At 45.5% G+C, this 23323-nt stretch overlaps 1 protein-coding gene across 3 annotated transcripts in view; it reads right to left on the minus strand.

The window, feature by feature from the left end:
- The window catches only part of herc1 (HECT and RLD domain containing E3 ubiquitin protein ligase family member 1), a 79704-nt gene that overhangs the window by 13200 nt on the left and 43181 nt on the right, over positions 1-23323 (minus strand). For 2 of the 3 annotated variants that reach the window (XM_061068435.1, XM_061068434.1), the window contains exons 43-65: positions 21575-21812; positions 20933-21054; positions 20618-20844; positions 16684-16952; positions 16330-16382; positions 16037-16237; positions 15792-15966; positions 14991-15255; positions 13870-14083; positions 12977-13236; positions 8941-9068; positions 7039-7175; positions 5801-6001; positions 5602-5732; positions 5324-5523; positions 4277-4397; positions 3911-4057; positions 3682-3783; positions 3395-3568; positions 1982-2281; positions 1828-1893; positions 1581-1706; positions 1229-1367 (exon numbers count right to left, since the gene is read on the minus strand). In XM_061068435.1, coding sequence (XP_060924418.1) covers positions 1229-1367; positions 1581-1706; positions 1828-1893; positions 1982-2281; positions 3395-3568; positions 3682-3783; positions 3911-4057; positions 4277-4397; positions 5324-5523; positions 5602-5732; positions 5801-6001; positions 7039-7175; positions 8941-9068; positions 12977-13236; positions 13870-14083; positions 14991-15255; positions 15792-15966; positions 16037-16237; positions 16330-16382; positions 16684-16952; positions 20618-20844; positions 20933-21054; positions 21575-21812 — 3996 coding nt within the window. The remainder of the gene's footprint in view (positions 1-1228; positions 1368-1580; positions 1707-1827; positions 1894-1981; positions 2282-3394; positions 3569-3681; positions 3784-3910; positions 4058-4276; positions 4398-5323; positions 5524-5601; positions 5733-5800; positions 6002-7038; positions 7176-8940; positions 9069-12976; positions 13237-13869; positions 14084-14990; positions 15256-15791; positions 15967-16036; positions 16238-16329; positions 16383-16683; positions 16953-20617; positions 20845-20932; positions 21055-21574; positions 21813-23323) is intronic. The other variant, XM_061068436.1, reaches the window with a different exon arrangement.

Below are 23323 nucleotides of genomic sequence, written 5' to 3' on the forward strand. Positions count from 1 at the left end.
GACTTGGTGTGAGGATCATGTGACTTGGTGTGATGATCATGTGACTTGGTGTGATGATCATGTGACTTGATGAGGATCATGTGACTTGGTGTGATGATCATGTGACTTGATGAGGATCATGTGACTTGGTGTGATGATCATGTGACTTGGTGTGATGATCATGTGACTTGATGAGGATCTAACAGCATCATGTGACTTGGTGTGATGATCATGTGACTTGGTGTGAGGATCATGTGACTTGGTGTGAGGATCATGTGACTTGGTGTGAGGATCATGTGACCTTGGTGGGATGATCATGTGACTTGGTGTGATGATCATGTGACTTGGTGTGATGATCATGTGACTTGGTGTGATGATCATGTGACTTGGTGTGATGATCATGTGACTTGGTGTGAGGATCATGTGACTTGGTGTGATGATCATGTGACTTGATGAGGATCTAACAGCATCATGTGACTTGGTGTGATGATCATGTGACTTGGTGTGAGGATCATGTGACTTGGTGTGATGATCATGTGACTTGGTGTGAGGATCATGTGACTTGGTGTGAGGATCATGTGACTTGGTGTGAGGATCATGTGACTTGGTGTGATGATCATGTGACTTGGTGTGATGATCATGTGACTTGGTGTGAGGATCATGTGACTTGGTGTGAGGATCATGTGACTTGGTGTGAGGATCATGTGACTTGGTGTGAGGATCATGTGACTTGGTGTGAGGATCATGTGACTTGGTGTGAGGATCATGTGACTTGGTGTGAGGATCATGTGACTTGGTGTGAGGATCATGTGACTTGGTGTGAGGATCATGTGACTTGGTGTGATGATCATGTGACTTGGTGTGAGGATCATGTGACTTGGTGTGAGGATCATGTGACTTGGTGTGAGGATCATGTGACTTGGTGTGAGGATCATGTGACTTGGTGTGAGGATCATGTGACTTGATGAGGATCTAACAGCAGGTGTGACCTTGGTGTGAGGATCATGTGACTTGATGAGATGATCATGTGACTTGGTGTGAGGATCATGTGACTTGGTGTGATGATCATGTGACTTGGTGTGAGGATCATGTGACTTGGTGTGAGGATCATGTGACTTGGTGTGAGGATCATGTGACTTGGTGTGAGGATCATGTGACTTGGTGTGATGATCATGTGACTTGGTGTGAGGATCATGTGACTTGGTGTGAGGATCATGTGACTTGATGAGGCTCTAACAGCAGGTGTGACCTTGGAGCGCTGAGATGACCGTGAGCAGGTGCAGGTCGTCAGAGTTCCCTTGGCCCAGGCGCCCGTAGCTTCCTTCTCCGCACGCCAACACCGTCCCGTTGGGCTGGATCGCAAAGGTGCAGTTCTGCCCACACACCACCTGGGGGGGGGGGGGGAGCAAATAAAGATGAACCCAGTAGAGGTCACACAGTGAAGCCGTCCGACCGCTGCAGGGTCAACGAGAATATCTGACCCTAACCCTTTATATCTACTATTTTCAATGTAAAAAATCTATAGATTATGTTTAACAGTGATTAAATCGTCCATTAGAGACTAAGCTCCGCCTCCAGGCTGGTGTGTCACAGCTCTGTACCTGTTGAGCCTGAGAGAACGACGGCGCCGTGGTCGGAACCAGGATGTTTCTGCCGGCTTCCGCCAACTGCCCATGGCGCCCGGCGCCCCACAGAAAGACATCACACTTCCCTCCGAGGTGCCAGTCCTGCACACACATGCAAACACACACACACACACAGACACACAAACACACACACACACACATGGTTAGTAGCTCCACAGACAAACATGTGATTCCAGTGAATCTGGGTCTCAGGCTGAATCACCTCTGGTCTGGACGTCGCCCAGGACATGATCTGTTCATCCAGTCCAGACGCCCATTTGTTGTTGTCCTAGAAACACAGGGGGGTTATTATGGGCTGTGTAGGTGCTCATTACATCATAAAGTACAGTTCCAACCGTTGATGCTGCCTCCCTCACCATGAGCAGAGCCATCTCGTCCTTGGGCACCGGCTCCAGGTCGGGGACGGAGAAGGACTCGGGGAAGGTGGCGCCTCGAGCCAGCGCCTCCGCCGCCTTGACCGTCGTAGAGAAGCAGTCCAGCCACGCCCACTCGCTGGCGCTCCAGACGGCGGTCCCGGACTCGGGGGGGCAGTGCCGGAGCAGCGGTGGCACCGGGGGCCGGCACAGCAGGTGGTCCAGGTGCAGGCCCACGGCCAGGGAGGCCAGGCACTGCATGTAGGGGCTGTGGACCAGCTGCTCGCCACAGACCACGTGGGGCTGGAGAGAGACCACAACATCATCACATCCTGTCCACAACATCATCACATCCTGTCCACAACATCATCACATCCTGTTCACAACATCATCACATCCTGTCCACAACATCATCACATCCTGTCCACAACATCATCACATCCTGTCCACAACATCATCACATCCTGTCCACAACATCATCACATCCTGTCCACAACATCATCACTTCCTGTCCACAACATCATCACATCCTGTCCACAACATCATCACATCCTGTCCACAACATCATCACATCCTGTCCACAACATCATCACATCCTGTTCACAACATCATCACATCCTGTCCACAACATCATCACATCCTGTCCACAACATCATCACATCCTGTCCACAACATCATCACATCCTGTCCACAACATCATCACATCCTGTTCACAACATCATCACATCCTGTCCACAACATCATCACATCCTGTCCACAACATCATCACATCCTGTCCACAACATCATCACATCCTGTCCACAACATCATCACATCCTGTCCACAACATCATCACTTCCTGTCCACAACATCATCACATCCTGTCCACAACATCATCACATCCTGTCCACAACATCATCACTTCCTGTCCACAACATCATCACTTCCTGTCCACAACATCATCACTTCCTGTCCACAACATCATCATCCTGTCCAGACTCTAACCACATGGAGTGGAAACTCTTTTCATTAAAGCTTTGAACTGTCTTTATAAACGTACGACTACTTGAGATATGGTCAAAAACACGTGTTGTGAGGTCACAGGAACTTTGACCTTTGGCCACTCAAATCTAAATGAGACCAAGTTATTGTTTCTGCTGAATTAAAGATATCGTGAACACGAGAGTTGGACCAACAGACGCCCGACAGCCGGAGAAGTGATGACATCACACATTCTTTATTCAGGAAGGTTTAAACAAAGACATTTTCAACTTGTATGAAACACAACGATTTGTTTCCTACAACTCGCCTGTTGTCAGACGAGTGATATTTAATAAGTAATGAAACACAACATGTATTGATATTGATAGTAAATATGAAGATGCTGTTACAGAAGCTGGTGATTTGCGTGTGAAGAGCACGTGGATGTTGTCGTACCTTCTCGTAGGCGTACTGCTCCTGCAGCATGACGGGCAGCCGCTCCAGGAAGGCCCTCATGCAGGGCGCCATGTTGAGGCCGACCACGCCCTGCTTCTTCAGCGCCGTGCGGCAGGTGGCCAGCACGTGGGTGGACGCCATGAACTCATTGGAGCAGTTCACAACCAGCACATCCTGGAAATGAAACCACACACACACACACACACACGTGAAGAAGACCAGAGAATAAATAAACAAAAGTATTGGCGTGACTCACAGAAACGCGGGATGAAGGCGAGACGTTTCACCTTCGACCTGTTGGAGCAGACGGCGACGCCCACATCTGGGATCCAGACGATGTTCTGGATCGCTCCCGACCCGGCGACGACCGTCTGGAGCACCGAGCCGTCCTGTGAACAGCAGAGATGTGTAGCTGCTGTGAGTGTGTGTCCTGTGTGTGTGTCCTGTGTGTGTGTCCTGTGTGTGTGTCCTGTGTGTGTGTGTGTGTGTGTGTGTGTGTGTGTGTGTGTGTCTCACCCGCAGGGACCAGATGTTCATGAGCCCTCCCACTCCTCCAGATGCCAGAGCCAGACCATCCGGGCTGAAGGCCAGCGTCCTGACCGGAGTGATGTGACCTTTCAGCTGGAAGACGCACGCGGCTCGATCCGCCGAGCGCCGGGAAGACTGCAACACAACCGGGGTCAGAGGTCAGAGGTCAGGGTCCCTGTGCTTCTCTGGTGACCTCACACACGGCAACAGGTCGTTGCACGAGCGATAAACGGTTATGAAACTACACGTAATGTCTCAAACTCTCGTCTAACATTCAGAAAACGTCCTGGTATCTAAACTACGAGGCAACAAATCATCATTTGCAGTTTTATTCACTAAATTAATAAAAAATACCATGAATTTTGGTTTCGATTCGTTCTCCCACGATCCTCCCGAGTCCGAGGAACAGGATTCTGGGAAGTTGGCGATGTCCTGAGGAACCGTCCAGACGGTGACCAGGCCGCTCTGACAGCATCTGAGGAACAAAGCCACACGTGAAGAGACGTCTCCAACCAGAAGGAAACATCTGAAGCTGAAGAGCCAACACTTCACAAGGCTGAGGTGCAAATAATGATCTTATTAGATGAAGTGTTTTCTGTGGGACGAGTTAGAAACTAATGTCCTGGACTAATATGAGCTTAAGTTTTTCTGTCATCTCAGACGTGAAGTTAAGTCTGAACATGTCCCTCACATGTTCCTCACATATTCCTCACATGTTCCTCACATGTTCCTCACATGTCCCTCACATGTTCCTCACATGTCCCTCACATGTCCCTCACATGTTCCTCACATGTTCCTCACATGTCCCTCACATGTCCCTCACATGTTCCTCACATGTTCCTCACATGTCCCTCACATGTTCCTCACATGTTCCTCACATGTCCCTCACATGTTCCTCACATGTCCCTCACATGTCCCTCACATGTCCCTCACATGTTCCTCACATGTTCCTCACATGTCCCTCACATGTTCCTCACATGTCCCTCACATGTTCCTCACATGTCCCTCACATGTCCCTCACATGTCCCTCACATTTTCCTCACATGTCCCTCACATGTTCCTCACATGTTCCTCACATGTCCCTCACATGTCCCTGACATGTCCCTCACATGCTCCTCACATGCTCCTCACATGTTCCTCACATGTCCCTCACATGTCCCTCACATGTTCCTGACATGTCCCTCACATGTCCCTCACATGTCCCTCACATGTTCCTCACATGTCCCTCACATGTCCCTCACATGTTCTGCAGGTTCTCTCTGTGAGAACAAATGTCTGAGTCAGTGTCTCTGGACATGTTCTGGATCTTCTCCTGCAGCCTCCTGGTGAAATGTCTGAAGAGGAGGAGCCTACACAGATCATCATCATCATCATCAGTCAGAGCTTTAGAGAACAACCTACATGGCCAACATGCTGAGCGGCTTGGGCCCTCGTCCCGACAGGCCGCACCACGCCACGCCGTTGACCACGGACGGATGGCGGAGGCTCTGCAGGCGGCGCCACCCGGAGGCGTGGCTCGCCCACAGCTTCACCGTCTCCTCCTTGGCACAGGTGAGCAGGATCTGACCGTTGGGACTCCACTTCATACTGCTGATGGACTCCTGAGGAAACCACACATTTAGATCACATATAATCTACGGTATTTTAAATGTTAAACTTAAGCTGAGTGTGTAGTTGACCTTGTGTGCATCGATGACCACGATGGCGCCCTTCTCTAACGGCTCTTTGGAACCGATCAGCAGCTTCCCGTCTGCGTAGCCCACAGCGAAGGGCTTGTCTTCACCGGACCAGGCGATGTGCATCACGGCCACTGAGAGAAGAAGTGTCATTAGAGAAGAGTTCTGTCATTAACAACCCCCCCCCCCGCTCTCTTCTTACCATCTTTGCGGTAGCAGTGCTCCAGCTCGGTGCGCTGCATGGTGGCCGTGTCCAGCAGCTCGATGAGGCCCAGGGACCCGTCCATCCGTCCCACCAGCAGCAGGTCCTTGGGTTCTCCGCACCACAAGGACTGGGCCTCCTGCTCGGGCCAGGCCAGAGCCGACACCCAGTGAGGCTGCACGTCCAGGAGGCCTCGGCCACCTGAGAAGAAGCAGCCCAGGGGGTTCACCACACTCCTCAGAAGGTCTCATCTCCAGATCTGTCTCCTGGATCTACAGGCTTTACTAACGCTCTGAGCTGAGATGGCGTCAGGAGCTAACTTCTCAGATTATTCCAACACAACATGAACGCACCATGAGAACGTTTCTGTTAAAAGCTGCTTTGAATGAATCAGTTTTTCAGATATCTTCAGATTAGGAATTATGTCAGAACACACCTCCCTAATTTCGAGAAGGTAAACCCCGACAAGATAGAGAGTTTATTTAATCTGTTCCCCGATCCACGCTACATAGCCCTGATACCCCCCAATGTGTGGGAGGAGAGTTTGGAGCACATCCATGAATGTTCTATAAACGCCCGACACTGTTTGACTCAATTTAAAATAGTGCACAGACTTCAAAACGATGGGAGGGTACACACTGTTGTCTTTTTTCTTTTCTTTTTTGTCCTGTCCTTTTTGTTTCATGTTTTGTTGATGCAGGGCATTGCTTTTTTACTTGCTATTCTTTTTTGTCATTAATCTTTTTTGTCAGGGATTACTTTTTTCACCTTCTGTACAAAACAAAGGAAACATAACTGCCGACTGTTAATTTCTCTGTTATGTGATTGGTTTCCCAATAAACATATTTGAAACTAAAAAAAATAAATTAAAAAAAATGTCTTCAGGGCCAAACTACACAACAAAGAGAGGAAGAGTGACTTGTGTAGTGGGTTTCTTCTGCTTGTGCGATATGGAAGCTGACAGCAGTTGTGGACTTTCCTCCTCGAGGCCTCAGAAAGTGTCCGAGGACCGATGGTGCATCCTGCAGGGCGCGTGGTGGGAGGCAGGAAACCACGGTTGGACCAGATCCAGTCCCCAGACACATTCACTTTAATGGAATCTATAAAACCTTAATCTGCTCTCACTCCAACAACGTACACGAGCACATAACACATTTCACACCTGACTTGTCAAATCAACTCAGCTGGAGCTCACAATTAACAAACTATGGTAAAAGTAATTAATTAACAGTAATTACCATTAACTTGCCAGATGTTGACCATTTTGTCGATGGCAGAAGCCATAAATTTGCCAGTGACGCTCCAGGCCAGAGGAGACAGGCTGGGATCACTGGGAGACCCCAGGCCCGACATGCCGTCCTCCGAGGATCCATCACTGAGGAGAACACAGAGGAGTCAGAGTTACAGCTCAGGAGATTCCTCTGATCGAGAAACACATCTGATGTTTGATACTTCAGAGACTGTGGGTTCATCTGGTTCACGTTATGTCTCATAGAACTGAGGGAACTTCACTGAGAGTCCCACAGTCTTTACATAGAGACGGACGATGTGTCTGAACCTCGTCCCACTGTCCTGACCTGAAGCCAAAGTATCTTGAAAACGAACGTGGTAGATGTGATCATGGCGTGGAGCACAGAGGTCCCGCCCACTGACAGACTCCACCTATCAAAGGTCAGTCTCAGCTGTCAATCATGACGTCTTTGTCTGTTTTTATATCATCAAATAATTAAATAAAACCAAACTGATCAGAACGACCTGAAACGACAGAAACCATCTACGACAAACATGTATTTAACGTCTACTTTGATTAGTTAGTTGGGTCCCATCTGCTTACATGGAGGAGGCGGAGTTTATGACCTTTACTGCAGACAGCCACCAGGGGGCGATCAAGACACTTTGGCTTCACCTTCATGAAGTCTGTCTTGAACTACACTGTGTGATGAGTCCTCTCATGTTCACTTCCTACACGTTTGATTCATTAATACAAAAATATTGATTAGATCAAATGTAAAGATCACAACACATCAGATTCACTTCCTGTACAAACCAGAGAAATGAGCCCGACTGTAACTACAGAACCAGGTGTGATGATGTGTGTGATGATGTGTGTGATGCTGTGTGTGAACTCTGGTTCCTCACGGACACACACATCAGAACCAGGTGTGATGATGTGTGTGAACTCTGGTTCCTCACGGACACACACATCAGAGCCAGGTGTGATGATGTGTGTGAACTCTGGTTCCTCACGGACACACACATCAGTACCAGGTGTGATGATGTGTGTGAACTCTGGTTCCTCACGGACACACACATCAGAACCAGGTGTCATGATGTGTGTGAACTCTGGTTCCTCACGGACACACACATCAGTACCAGGTGTGATGATGTGTGTGAACTCTGGTTCCTCACGGACACACACATCAGAACCAGGTGTGATGATGTGTGTGAACTCTGGTTCCTCACGGACACACACATCAGAGCCAGGTGTCATGATGTGTGTGAACTCTGGTTCCTCACGGACACACACATCAGTACCAGGTGTGATGATGTGTGTGAACTCTGGTTCCTCACGGACACACACATCAGAACCAGGTGTCATGATGTGTGTGAACTCTGGTTCCTCACGGACACACACATCAGAACCAGGTGTCATGATGTGTGTGAACTCTGGTTCCTCACGGACACACACATCAGTACCAGGTGTGATGATGTGTGTGAACTCTGGTTCCTCACGGACACACACATCAGAACCAGGTGTGATGATGTGTGTGAACTCTGGTTCCTCACGGACACACACATCAGTACCAGGTGTGATGATGTGTGTGAACTCTGGTTCCTCACGGACACACACATCAGTACCAGGTGTGATGATGTGTGTGAACTCTGGTTCCTCACGGACACACACATCAGAACCAGGTCTGATGATGTGTGTGAACTCTGGTTCCTCACGGACACACACATCAGAACCAGGTGTGATGATGTGTGTGATGATGTGTGTGAACTCTGGTTCCTCACGGACACACACATCAGTACCAGGTGTGATGATGTGTGTGATGATGTGTGTGATGATGTGTGTGATGATGTGTGTGATGCTGTGTGTGAACTCTGGTTCCTCACGGACACACGCAGGCAGAACTCACTCCTTGTTGAAGATGCAGGTCTGCTGGAGCGAGTACTGGCTCCGGCTCACGTTCCACACCCGCACCGTGCCGTCGTTGCCACTCGTGGCCAAAAGTCCTTTGTTACTGCACCAGGCACACGTGATGACCTGCAGCACACAGAGCAACACTTCAGACACACAAACCACAAACTGTAACACACAAACTGTCACTGTAACACACAAACTGTCACTGTAACACACAAACTGTCACTGTAACACACAAACTGTCACTGTTACACACAAGGGCTTCACACAGGCCTGACCTCAAAGACTCAAAACGGAAATTAAAACTGGAATGCTTTACGGTTTGTATTATCTTATATTCATTACCACAGTGTTCTATACAACCTTTTAAATAAGTAGTAATATTCATAAGCATCAGTATTATGACCTGGAGTCAGAAACTTATGCTGCTATATGTGCTGTACGTGAATCTGTTTGTTTACTTAGAATTAGGAAATGTCTTGTTGTCTTATCCGTTGTGCCTCTGCACTTTATGTTTCACTGTGAGAGAGAGTGGGAAACGATATATCGATTTCTTTGTATGTCTGTACATGTAAAGTAATTGACAAATAAAGCTACTATACATCATGTCAGGTTACAAGCTCTGATTGACAGGGACGTTAATGTGTAATGTTAATGTGTAATGTTAATGTGTAATGTTAATGTGTAATATATAATGTTAATGTTAATGTGTAATGTTAATGTGTAATGTTAATGTGTAATGTTAATGTGTAATATATAATGTTAATGTTAATGTGTAATGTTAATGTGTAATGTTAATGTGTAATGTTAATGTGTAATGTTAATGTGTAATGTTATTGTGTAATGTTAATGTTAATCTGTAATGTTAATGTTATTGTGTAATGTTAAGGTGTAATGTTAATGTGTAATGTGTAATATATAATGTTAATGTGTAATGTTAATGTTTAATATATAATGTTAATGTTAATGTGTAATGTTAATGTGTAATGTTAATGTGTAATGTTATTGTGTAATGTTATTGTGTAATGTTAATGTTAATCTGTAATGTTAATGTTATTGTGTAATGTTAATGTTAATCTTTAATTTTAATGTTATTGTGTAATGTTAAGGTGTAATGTTAATGTTAATGTGTAATGTTAATGTGTTATGTTAATGTGTAATGTTAATGTGTAATGTTATTGTGTAATGTTAAGGTGTAATGTTAATGTGTAATGTTAATGTGTAATGTTAATGTGTAATGTGTAATGTGTTGTTAATGTGTAATGTTAATGTGTAATGTGTAATGTTAATGTGTAATGTTAATGTGTAATGTTAATGTGTAATGTTAATATTAATGTGTAATGTGTAATGTTAATGTGTAATGTGTAATGTTATTGTGTAATGTTAATATTAATGTGTAATGTGTAATGTTAATGTGTAATGTTAATATTAATGTGTAATGTTAATGTGTAATGTGTAATGTTAATGTGTAATGTTAATGTGTAATATATAATGTTAATGTTAATGTGTAATGTTAATGTGTAATGTTAATGTGTAATATATAATGTTAATGTTAATGTGTAATGTTAATGTGTAATGTTAATGTGTAATGTTATTGTGTAATGTTAATGTTAATCTGTAATGTTAATGTTATTGTGTAATGTTAAGGTGTAATGTTAATGTGTAATGTTAATGTGTAATATATAATGTTAATGTGTAATGTTAATGTTTAATATATAATGTTAATGTTAATGTGTAATGTTAATGTGTAATGTTAATGTGTAATGTTATTGTGTAATGTTAATGTTAATCTGTAATGTTAATGTTATTGTGTAATGTTAATGTTAATCTTTAATTTTAATGTTATTGTGTAATGTTAAGGTGTAATATTAATGTTAATGTGTAATGTTAATGTGTTATGTTAATGTGTAATGTTAATGTGTAATGTTATTGTGTAATGTTAAGGTGTAATGTTAATGTGTAATGTTAATGTGTAATGTTAATGTGTAATGTGTAATGTGTAATGTGTTGTTAATGTTTAATGTTAATGTGTAATGTGTAATGTTAATGTGTAATGTGTAATGTGTAATGTTAATGTGTAATGTTAATATTAATGTGTAATGTGTAATGTTAATGTGTAATGTGTAATGTTATTGTGTAATGTTAATATTAATGTGTAATGTGTAATGTTAATGTGTAATGTTAATATTAATGTGTAATGTTAATGTGTAATGTGTAATGTTAATGTGTAATGTTAATGTTAATCTGTAATGTTAATGTTATTGTGTAATGTTAAGGTGTAATGTTAATGTGTAATGTTAATGTGTAATGTTAATATTAATGTGTAATGTGTAATGTTAATGTGTAATGTGTAATGTTATTGTGTAATGTTAATATTAATGTGTAATGTGTAATGTGTAATGTTAATGTGTAATGTTAATATTAATGTGTAATGTTAATGTGTAATGTGTAATGTTAATGTGTAATGTTAATGTGTAATATATAATGTTAATGTTAATGTGTAATGTTATTGTGTAATGTTAAGGTGTAATGTTAATGTGTAATGTTAATGTGTAATGTTAATGTGTAATGTGTTGTTAATGTGTAATGTTAATGTGTAATGTTATTGTGTAATGTTAATGTTAATCTGTAATGTTAATGTTATTGTGTAATGTTAATGTTAATCTTTAATTTTAATGTTATTGTGTAATGTTAAGGTGTAATGTTAATGTTAATGTGTAATGTTAATGTGTTATGTTAATGTGTAATGTTAATGTGTAATGTTATTGTGTAATGTTAAGGTGTAATGTTAATGTGTAATGTTAATGTGTAATGTTAATGTGTAATGTGTTGTTAATGTGTAATGTTAATGTGTAATGTGTAATGTTAATGTGTAATGTTAATGTGTAATGTTAATATTAATGTGTAATGTGTAATGTTAATGTGTAATGTGTAATGTTATTGTGTAATGTTAATATTAATGTGTAATGTGTAATGTTAATGTGTAATGTTAATATTAATGTGTAATGTTAATGTGTAATGTGTAATGTTAATGTGTAATGTTAATGTGTAATGTTAATATTAATGTGTAATGTTAATGTGTAATGTTAATGTGTAATGTTAATGTGTAATGTTAATGTGTAATGTTAATGTTAATGTGTAATGTTAATGTTAATGTGTAATGTTAATGTGTAATGTTGATGTGTAATGTTAATGTGTAATGTTAATTTGTAATGTTAATGTGTTATGTTAATGTGTTATGTTAATGTTAATGTGTAATGTTAATGTGTAATGTTAATGTGTAATGTTAATGTGTAATGTTAATGTTAATGTGTAATGTTAATGTGTAATGTTAATGTGTAATGTTAATGTTAATGTGTAATGTTAATGTGTAATGTTAATGTGTAATGTGTTGTTAATGTGTAATGTTAATGTGTAATGTGTAATGTTAATGTGTAATGTTAATGTGTAATGTTAATATTAATGTGTAATGTGTAATGTTAATGTGTAATGTGTAATGTTATTGTGTAATGTTAATATTAATGTGTAATGTGTAATGTTAATGTGTAATGTTAATATTAATGTGTAATGTTAATGTGTAATGTGTAATGTTAATGTGTAATGTTAATATTAATGTGTAATGTTAATGTGTAATGTTAATGTGTAATGTTAATGTGTAATGTTAATGTGTAATGTTAATGTTAATGTGTAATGTTAATGTTAATGTGTAATGTTAATGTGTAATGTTGATGTGTAATGTTAATGTGTAATGTTAATTTGTAATGTTAATGTGTTATGTTAATGTGTTATGTTAATGTTAATGTGTAATGTTAATGTGTAATGTTAATGTGTAATGTTAATGTGTAATGTTAATGTTAATGTGTAATGTTAATGTGTAATGTTAATGTGTAATGTTAATGTGTAATGTTAATGTTAATGTGTAATGTTAATGTGTAATGTTAATGTGTAATGTTAATGTGTAATGTTAATGTGTAATGTGTAATGTTAATGAACCCTGGTGTTTCTCCTCTGCAGGTCACCAGGAGACTGACCCGGCTCTGATGCGCCTCCAGCTTGATGAGGGAGCACTTCCTCAGGTCGCCTGCCATGTCGGCGAAGGTCAGCGGCCGGCTCTGGTTGTTGTCGCGGTCGTGTGCGGCCAGCGTGCGGACCAGCTGCTGGGCGGCCCACTGCCGGTGCTGCGAGGACAGCCGCGAGGACAGGCAGCACGCCGCCAGGGCGTTGGCCAGCTCCAGAGGGCCTACAGCGGAGGGAGTGTGGGAAGGATGGGCATACAAATGCGCAATTAGACCTGCTCGACACGGAGGACAAAGTGACAAGGCATCCCGGTGAGTGAGAGAAGGAACACAATGAACAACACAAACATGAAAACACAACAGGCACACAATAACCAAAAGGTGATAAAAGTGAAATGAAAGAAACAAAGCTCACAGGAGCATGAAGCAGACGTCACCAATGAATTCTAACATTTCTACATGAATTACACAGAAACATGCTAATATTTATGATCATATTAAAACATCTTAAAGCAGCACTATGAAACTTTGACTGAACAGCAGTCGCACACGTGGTGATGAACTCTGTGTTGTCATGGTGATTCCATCGATGTGTGTGATCAGACTGAAACTCAACGGAACAGAGTCAGGAGGGAAAATCAAATCTCCTCAAACTCATTTTGATCCAGTTTAAAGTTTCATCGTGTTGCTTTAACTCTGAACCTGCTGCTCCACATGTGGCAGAATCAATTTAATCTTAATCTATTCATTCAATATTCTTATTTACTCTTATTGAAAAACATTTTGCAAAGGAAAACAAAGTGAAGCTCAACAGAAGCAGTATCGAACATCTACAACATGAAATACTATGATTCAGAAATACACAGGAACCCTCAGCAGCTTGTTTCTCTGCCTCTTCCTCTACAAACCTCTCTTCTCCATGTCGGCCTTGTCGTAGGCTGGGCGGAGTCTGGCGCCTTTATCTGCCAACAGGGCGACCAGCGCCTGCGTGACCACGAAGTTGGGCGAGGTGATGAGCTTGTTCTCCTCGGCCACGCCGCGCAGGAAGCTGGGCAGGAACTTCCTTTGAATGGGGTCGTCCACGGTGGTCAGGTTCATGCCGGTAGCTGCGGAGATCAGGTTCTGGAAGCAGCACGGGGGGGGAGACACAGGTTCACATGTGTTAAACTAACGGGTGAGTGGGAGCAGATGAGAACATGGGATCATAGAACGTAGAGATATTCATTTGAAAATCATTGTTCTCTCTGACAAACGACCATTGAACATTAAACACAGGGTTTATGACAAAAAAACTCATTCTATAACAAAGGGTTGTTAAATCTACTCTACTATATATCATATATTATATCATACTCTCTGTATATTCTTTGTATACATAAGTCTATATACACATATTTATACATGTGTTCATGTTATAATTATTATTATTATATTACTACTACTATTACTATTATATATACTGTTGCTGCCATTATTACTATATACTGCTATTATATTGGTATAATTACTATCATATATAAATATATATTATGTTATATTATATACTATATATACTGTACTATTTTTATATACTGTCTAACAATAACATTACCATCATATCATCAGTACTATTACCATCATCTTGCCACTGCACCTTATCTACCTATTTATCTTGTGTTTCTGTTTTTATTCTTTCTACCTCAATATTTTTTATTTTATTCTATTCTATTGTATTTTATTGTATTCAAATATACCGGCTGCTATGACGACTTAATTTCCCTTCGGGGATGAATAAAGTAATCTATCTATCTATCCATCCATCCATCCATCCATCCATCCATCCATCCATCCATCCATCCATCCATCCATCCATCCATCCATCCATCTAAATGTTCACAAAGGAGCATTAATAATAGAAGATGAGAATTGAAGAGACTAAAATACAACCCAGTGTTTTCCATTCTTTCCTTGACAAAGCATCAGATCTCTTATTAAAGCTGGATATGGAAGTGGCCACTAGGAGGCGCTGGTTTGATGAGCGGCCCTGTACCTGCGTGCAGAGCTGCACCAGCAGCTTGGCCGCCGTGGGGCTGTTGGAGGCCAGGCAGCCCACCGCGGTGCTGAGGTACGCCAGGCAGGAGATGGGTTTGCTGGCCTTGGCTCCACGTGGCCGCTCGGCGTGGCCCGAGCCGGCGCCCGGACTGGTGGACAGACCGGCCCGGCCCGCGGCCGCCAAGCACATGAGTCTGACCAGAGTCCTGATGTCCGTCAGACCCAGAGACTCCAGTCCGGCTGCCAGGCTGCAGCTCGAGCCACTGGGGGGGGAGGAAACCTTTTCATTAGGCCGAGATCTATCAAATATATCAGGTTGAAATCTAGATTCATAATTATTGTGTCGATTAAAGTGAATTAAAGTCACGACGTGTAGAATTTATATAAAATGAATTGTTGCATCTTTCAAAAGAGTTTGTTTGAGTTTGTTCATGCTGTCACCACCAGGGGGAGTCAGACGCTGCATCTGTACCATTTTCTACTTTTAAAATCTCTACGTCACGTGACCAGTCCCTTTCTCTGGTCATGTGGTGTAAACAGGAAGTAGATACAAACAGACAAATATAAAAGAAAGATACAGTAATTAAAAGTAAGAGCAGGGATTTATGGATTGATGGAACAGTGAGTCTTGGTTTAGATCTGGAACCGAGACGTGGACGTGAGGATGAAGTCAGGAGACAGATCTCTAACGACGCTCTTCTTTCACAGCTCAGCAGCCGAAGGTTCAGTTTGTGGCGTCAGTGATGACAGGTCTCTACGCTGATCTCTACATGTGATCACGTGACCCTGTGATGAGTACCTGACGGACAGCAGGGACAGGGCTCTCATCACCATGGTCCTGGCGAGCAGCACCTGGGCCGCGGCCGTCACCCTCCTCAGCGCCATCACCCGGTCATGTGGGTTCTGGAGGGCGGCGGCCTGCTCTCCGAGGGTCACCCTGCCCGAGGAGCTCTTATCCACCGAGGTCTGACAGCCTGAGGAGACACACCCATTAGCTCCAAGTCACCAACATTCAACACAAGTCACCTGACGCGTCCTCCTCACCGATCTGCAGCAGCGTCTCCTCCATGCTGTTGGTGGCCGTCACCATGGCGACGGAGGCTCCGAGCGGGTCGCTGTCAGGGAACTGGACGGCCTCGGGGACCACCCGGCGCTCGCTCAGACCCAGGGGGCCGGCCAGCAGCTCAAACTCCTCCTCCCCGGTCAGCTTCTCGTCTTCATCCACATCCAGCATGTCCCAGTCCTCTGCAGCGGGACAGACGACCGCAGGATTTAAACCAACAAAGAAGAAGCTGTTTGTGTCAGGAACGTGAAGAGCTTCACCCGAGTCACTGTACCTTCATAGACACTGTCCTGTTTCCCCAGCAGGTCCGGAGCCTGGCCCTTGTATCTGAACACAAACACACAACACACGTATTACAGCAGGATGTGTCCCTTTCACGACCTCTGATTCATAAACTCACACAATACACAACAGAAATAACACAAAGCGTCGAATCAACGCAACAGGACACAGTCTACACACAGGTGGGAACTGAATGTGACTGAAACTAGGATTCAAAGTGTCTCTCCTCTTTCTCATAAAACATTATGAAACTATGAGATCTTCTGAACTGTTATATACGTCTGATCATAACAGAGTAAAACCATAATGATGCTCAACTACAACCTGCCCCCCCCCCTGAACCCACCTCTCCACCACAGGGACCTTGGCCTTGCTCTTGATGGCCAGGTACTTCTCCCGGCAGCCTCCACACAGGAGGTAGTACGGGTTCCCGCTGCCGCACTCGCCTCCGAACCAGCCGTCCACGTAGGCGCCGTTGCTACGGTAACCTTGCCTGTTGGCGCTGCGGCCGCAGCCCGGGTGGCTCTTCTTCATGTGTTGATTGAAGTTGGCCACGTTGGCCTCACACAGCTCGCACACCACCACCTCGTCCCGGTCGTCTGTCTCACACACATGCTGCGACGCAGGGCAGACACACACACACACACAGAGACACACACACACACACACAGAGACACACACACACGCACATGAAGAGGGAACGACACACGTGAGACCGGCGTCCGGCTGCAGAGCCGGGGGGGCAGACGTGCAGCGAACAGAAGGAGAAACACGAAATACTGATGACGCTGTGGTAATGAGATACAACTAGGGTTGCAAAATACCGGGAATATTCAAAGTTAGAAACTTTCCATGGGAATTAACAGGAATAAACTGGAAATGTTGTGGGTAATTTATACTAACTGTATTTACCTTGTCATACACAGACATAAATATAAACATTTTGTTTTGTCATAGTCTGATTTGAGCCCTGAGGAAACTTTGGGCACTTGACTATATGCTTCTGCATCGTTGTGTCATTCTTAACATAGGTCTTTGCACAGTATTTGCAAATGTACACAGCCTTTCCTTCTACATTGGATGAGGTGAAATGTCTCCACACATGAGAGAGTGCACGTGGCATTGTTCTGTAGAATAAGATGAGAAGAAAGTTTGTAAAAAAACACTAATGCAATGCCAGAGATATAAATAGTTAGCCAAACAATTGGAATCGTCTGTAAACATATTTTACAATTGATGGATAAATGAATGGAAATAGTCTAGATGAACAGATGAACAATCCTCAATCAGCATGCTAATATATTTCCCCAGTAATATCATGGAAACTTACCTGACTAGTCCTTCACTCTACAGCAGGCCTCAATAGCCCTGCTGTAGAGTGAAGCATGCTGGGAGTTATCTGTGCATGTGATGGAAGAATGACCAGTGGAGGGTTGAAACTCAACGTTCCATACATCTTTAAAATAGAGTTTTGAATGATGTTGTTATTGCTCAGCGTCTAATTTCTCCAAAATTCCCAAGCTAAACTTCCCATGGAAAGTTTACCGGAAACTTTCCGCCCCTTTGCAACCCTAGATACAAGCAACGGCCAATGAGTCAACATTCAAATGTGTAGTTGTTCACTTGCAAGTTAGAGGAGAAGTGAGAAATGAGAGAAAAGACTGAAGAAGCTGGTGCAGTGATGGAGACGTGGAGCAGAGCAGGAGGAAGAGCAGGAGGAGGAGCAGGAAGAGCAGCAGGAAGAGGAGCAGGAAGAGGAACAGGAAGAGGAGCAGGAGGAAGAGCAGGAGGAGGAGCAGGAAGAGCAGCAGGAAGAGGAGCAGGAAGAGGAGCAGGAAGAGGAGCAGGAGGAGGAGCAGGAAGAGCAGCAGGAAGAGGAGCAGGAGGAGGAGCAGGAGGAGGAGCAGGAAGAGGAGCAGGAAGAGGAGCAGGAGGAGGAGAAGGAAGAGGAGGAAGAGGAGGAAGAGGAGGAAGAGGAGGAAGAGGAGGAAGAGGAGCAGGAGGAGGAGCAGGAAGAGGAGCAGGAGGAAGAGCAGGAAGAGGAGCAGGAAGAGCAGCAGGAAGAGGAGCAGGAAGAGGAACAGGAAGAGGAGCAGGAGGAGGAGCAGGAGGAAGTGCAGGAAGAGGAACAGGAAGAGGAGCAGGAAGAGGAGCAGGAGGAGGAGCAGGAAGAGGAGCAGGAAGAGGAGCAGGAGGAGGAGAAGGAAGAGGAGGAAGAGGAGGAAGAGGAGGAAGAGGAGGAAGAGGAGGAAGAGGAGGAAGAGGAGCAGGAGGAGGAGCAGGAAGAGGAGCAGGAGGAAGAGCAGGAAGAGGAGCAGGAAGAGCAGCAGGAAGAGGAGCAGGAAGAGGAACAGGAAGAGGAGCAGGAGGAAGAGCAGGAGGAGGAGCAGGAAGAGCAGCAGGAAGAGGAGCAGGAAGAGGAGCAGGAAGAGGAGCAGGAGGAGGAGCAGGAAGAGCAGCAGGAAGAGGAGCAGGAGGAGGAGCAGGAGGAAGTGCAGGAAGAGGAACAGGAAGAGGAGCAGGAAGAGGAGCAGGAGGAGGAGCAGGAAGAGGAGCAGGAAGAGCAGCAGGAAGAGGAGCAGGAAGAGGAACAGGAAGAGGAGCAGGAGGAAGAGCAGGAGGAGGAGCAGGAAGAGCAGCAGGAAGAGGAGCAGGAAGAGGAGCAGGAAGAGGAGCAGGAGGAGGAGCAGGAAGAGCAGCAGGAAGAGGAGCAGGAGGAGGAGCAGGAGGAAGTGCAGGAAGAGGAACAGGAAGAGGAGCAGGAAGAGGAGCAGGAAGAGGAGCAGGAAGAGGAGCAGGAGGAGGAGAAGGAAGAGGAGGAAGAGGAGGAAGAGGAGGAAGAGGAGCAGGAGGAGGAGCAGGAAGAGGAGCAGGAGGAAGAGCAGGAAGAGGAGCAGGAGGAAGAGCAGGAAGAGGAGCAGGAAGAGGAACAGGAGCAGGAAGAGGAGCAGGAAGAGGAGCAGGAGGAGGAGCAGGAGGAGGAGCAGGAAGAGGAGCAGGAAGAGGAAGAGGAGCAGGAAGAGGAGCAGGTGGAGGAGCAGGAAGAGGAGCAGGAGGAGGAGCAGGAAGAGGAGCAGGCGGAGGAGCAGGAAGAGGAACAGGAAGAGGAGCAGGAAGAGGAGCAGGAGGAGGAGCAGGAGGAGGAGCAGGAAGAGGAGCAGGAAGAGGAGCAGGAAGAGGAACAGGAAGAGGAGCAGGAAGAGGAGCAGGAGGAGGAGCAGGAGGAGGAGCAGGAAGAGGAGCAGGAAGAGGAGCAGGAAGAGGAACAGGAAGAGGAGCAGGAAGAGGAGCAGGAGGAGGAGAAGGAAGAGGAGGAAGAGGAGGAAGAGCAGGAAGAGGAGGAGGAGGAGAAGGAGCAGGAAGAGGAGGAGAAGGAGGAGGAGCAGGAAGAGGAGCAGGAAGAGGAGCAGGAAGAGGAACAGGAAGAGGAGCAGGAGGAAGAGCAGGAAGAGGAGCAGGAAGAGGAGCAGGAAGAGGAGCAGGAGGAGGAGAAGGAAGAGGAGGAAGAGGAGGAAGAGCAGGAAGAGGAGCAGGAGGAGGAGCAGGAGGAGGAGCAGGAAGAGGAGCAGGAGGAGGAGCAGGAAGAGCAGAAGGAAGAGGATCAGGAGGAGGAGCAGCAGGAAGAGGAGCAGGAGGAGCAGCAGGAGGAGGAGCAGCAGGAGGAGGAGCAGGAGGAGGAGCAGGAGGAGGAGCAGGAGGAGGAGCAGGAGGAGCAGCAGGAGGAGGAGCAGCAGGAGGAGGAGCAGGAGGAGCAGGAGGAGGAGCAGGAGGAGGAGCAGGAGGAGCAGCAGGAGGAGGAGCAGCAGGAGGAGGAGCAGGAGGAGCAGGAGGAGGAGCAGGAGGAGGAGCAGGAGGAGGAGCAGGAGGAGGAGCAGGAGGAGCAGGAGGAGGAGCAGGAGGAGCAGGAGGAAGAGGAGCAGCAGGAGGAGCAGCAGGAGGAGGAGCAGGAGGAGGAGCAGCAGGAGGAGCAGGAGGAGGAGCAGGAAGAGGAGCAGGAAGAGGAGCAGGAAGAGGAGCAGGAGGAGGAGCAGGAGGAGGAGCAGCAGGAGGAGCAGGAGGAGCAGGAGGAGGAGCAGGAGGAGCAGGAGGAGGAGCAGGAAGAGGAGCAGGAAGAGGAGCAGGAAGAGGAGGAGCAGGAGGAGGAGCAGGAAGAGGAGCAGGAGGAGGAGCAGGAGGAGGAGCAGGAGGAGGAGCAGGAAGAGGAGGAGCAGGAGGAGGAGCAGCAGGAGGAGCAGGAGGAGGACGGCAGCCCACTGACAGTAGCAGAAAGTCACACACACCCATGTTGGCCAGTCCAGTACCTCCGGGATCCACATTCCCAGGATGTCGGTGTCGCTGGCCAGGTCCTGGCCGAACATGGCCTCCATGGTCTCCTCGTCCAGGTCCATCTCCAGCTCCTCGTCCAGGTTGAAGTCGTACAGAGCCGCCGGGTCCTGCTGCTGCTGGAGGGAAGGAACCTCCCGGCGGGACTGGCTGTGGTGCGCCTGCACCGAGCGGTACAGTCCGGCTGAGACGGGGGGGAAACGGAAACGTGAGGTTTGTCTTTAAAGCAAACACAGAAGAAGGTGGAAGCAGTCTGTGTAGAGGAGCCTCACCAGCCCGGGCTAAGAGGGTTCGAGCCGCCAGGTCAAAGCGATGCTTCCTTCCAGCCGCCGAGCGTCCTCTGAGCGCCACGCCGCTGGAGGCCGAGGCGCTGTCCTGCTCCAGAGCCTCGGGGCTGAAGGACACACAACGTTTGTACATGTGTGAGTTTTATTGATGGAAAACATTCAGTATGAGAAGCTGTTTCATCTCTAATGAAACACACAATTTTATCCCAATTTTTATACTTAAACAAATTAATCATAAAACCTTTTCAAACCAAAGTCCTTTGTTCACACTGTTAATTTTCCACTAAGACTTTCTCTGCCAGGCCAACAAGAACTGTAGTATTTATAAATGCCAGAATCCAATCAGCTGAATATCCTTTTGTGTTTGTCTTCCTCTGTACGACTCATCAACAAGTGTAGTTATTAAAAATACAAACATTGTTTAACATCCAACTGAAGCTGAATCAGGTGGAACAAATTTAAAAGGATATTGTAAAACAGTGGTTAAAGAACCAAAACTGAATCCTGTGGTTGAACCAGAATATCTAGATAGGGTTAGGATTAGGGTTAGTACAGAACTCTGAGACGGTCTGTGATAGATTCGTCTCTACAGTGAATGAAGGTGAAACTCTAACTGTGACCTCTGACCTCTCACTGAAGCCTTCCTCCATCTCCGCAGCGTCTGCGTTGGTGATCTCTCCGGGGGAGCAGAGGAACGAGCTGTGAGACTTCCCTCCGGCCGAGGCCGTGGCGCCCGGACACGACGAGTCCGAGCCGTCGCTGCCGCGGGTCAGAGGCTCGTCCGGCTCCTCCTCCGTGCCCGGGTGTTCGATCATCCACATGGCCAGCACCGTGATGTTCTGAGCGTCCGCTTCTGCTCGTGCACCTGGAGAAAACACACAATCCATCCGTAAACACACAATCCATCCATAACGACACAATCCATCCGTAAACACACAATCCATCCACAAACACACAATCCACCCGTAAACACATAATCCATCCGTAAACACACAACCCATCCATAAACACACAACCCATCCATAAAGACACAATCCATCCATAAACACACAATCCATCCATAAACACACAACCCATCCGTAAACACACAATCCATCCGTAAACACACAATCCATCCGTAAACACACAACCCATCCGTAAACACACAATCCATCCATAAACACACAATCCATCCATAAACACACAATCCATCCGTAAACACACAATCCACCCGTAAACACACAACCCATCCATAAACACACAACCCATCCATAAAGACACAATCCATCCATAAACACACAACCCATCCGTAAACACACAATCCATCCTTAAACACACAATCCATCCGTAAACACACAACCCATCCATAAACACACAACCCATCCATAAACACACAACCCATCCATAAAGACACAATCCATCCATAAACACACAATCCATCCATAAACACACAACCCATCCGTAAACACACAATCCATCCGTAAACACACAATCCATCCATAAAGACACAATCCATCCATAAACACACAATCCATCCATAAAGACACATTCCATCCATTAAGACACAATCCATCCATTAAGACACAATCCATCCATAAACACACAATCCATCCATAAAGACACATTCCATCCATTAAGACACAATCCATCCATTAAGACACAATCCATCCACAAACACACAATCCATCCATTAAGACACAATCCATCCATTAAGACACAATCCATCCATTAAGACACAATCCATCCATAAACACACAATCCATCCATAAACACACAATCCATCCATTAAGACACAATACATCCATTAAGACACAATCCATCCACAAACACACAATCCATCCATTAAGACACAATACATCCATTAAGACACAATCCATCCATAAACACACAATCCATCCACAGACACACAATCCATCCATAAACCTCATCGTGGCCACGACACCACATTCAACTTTTCACTATTCAAACTGTTCTGATTCCAAACTGTGATCTCACAGACGAGTTTAATCATTTAAAAATATTAACCATGTGTTAACAAGGCAAAACAATAATTACGACCTTGTTACTTCTTCATTAGATTTATATGGAAGCCCATTTCTGCTGTGATGAAAAACATAAAAATCTGTATCTCATAATTATGACTTAGTATCTTAGTGACCTTAGTTGTCCATGAAGGATTCAACTGGATTAAATGCAGTCGTCTAAAACCATGTACGTGTAGACTGGGGGAGACAGAGGGAGGACAGAGGGAGACAGAGGGAGGACTGGAGGAGACAGAGAGAGACAGAGGGACACTGGGGGAGACGGAGGGAGGAATGGGGGAGACTGAGGGAGACAGAGGGAGGACAGAGGGAGACAGAGGGAGGACTGGAGGAGACAGAGGGAGACAGAGGGACA

Source organism: Limanda limanda, chromosome 3, assembly GCF_963576545.1.
Source record: "Limanda limanda chromosome 3, fLimLim1.1, whole genome shotgun sequence".
In the NCBI taxonomy this organism is placed as follows: Eukaryota; Metazoa; Chordata; class Actinopteri; order Pleuronectiformes; family Pleuronectidae; genus Limanda; species Limanda limanda.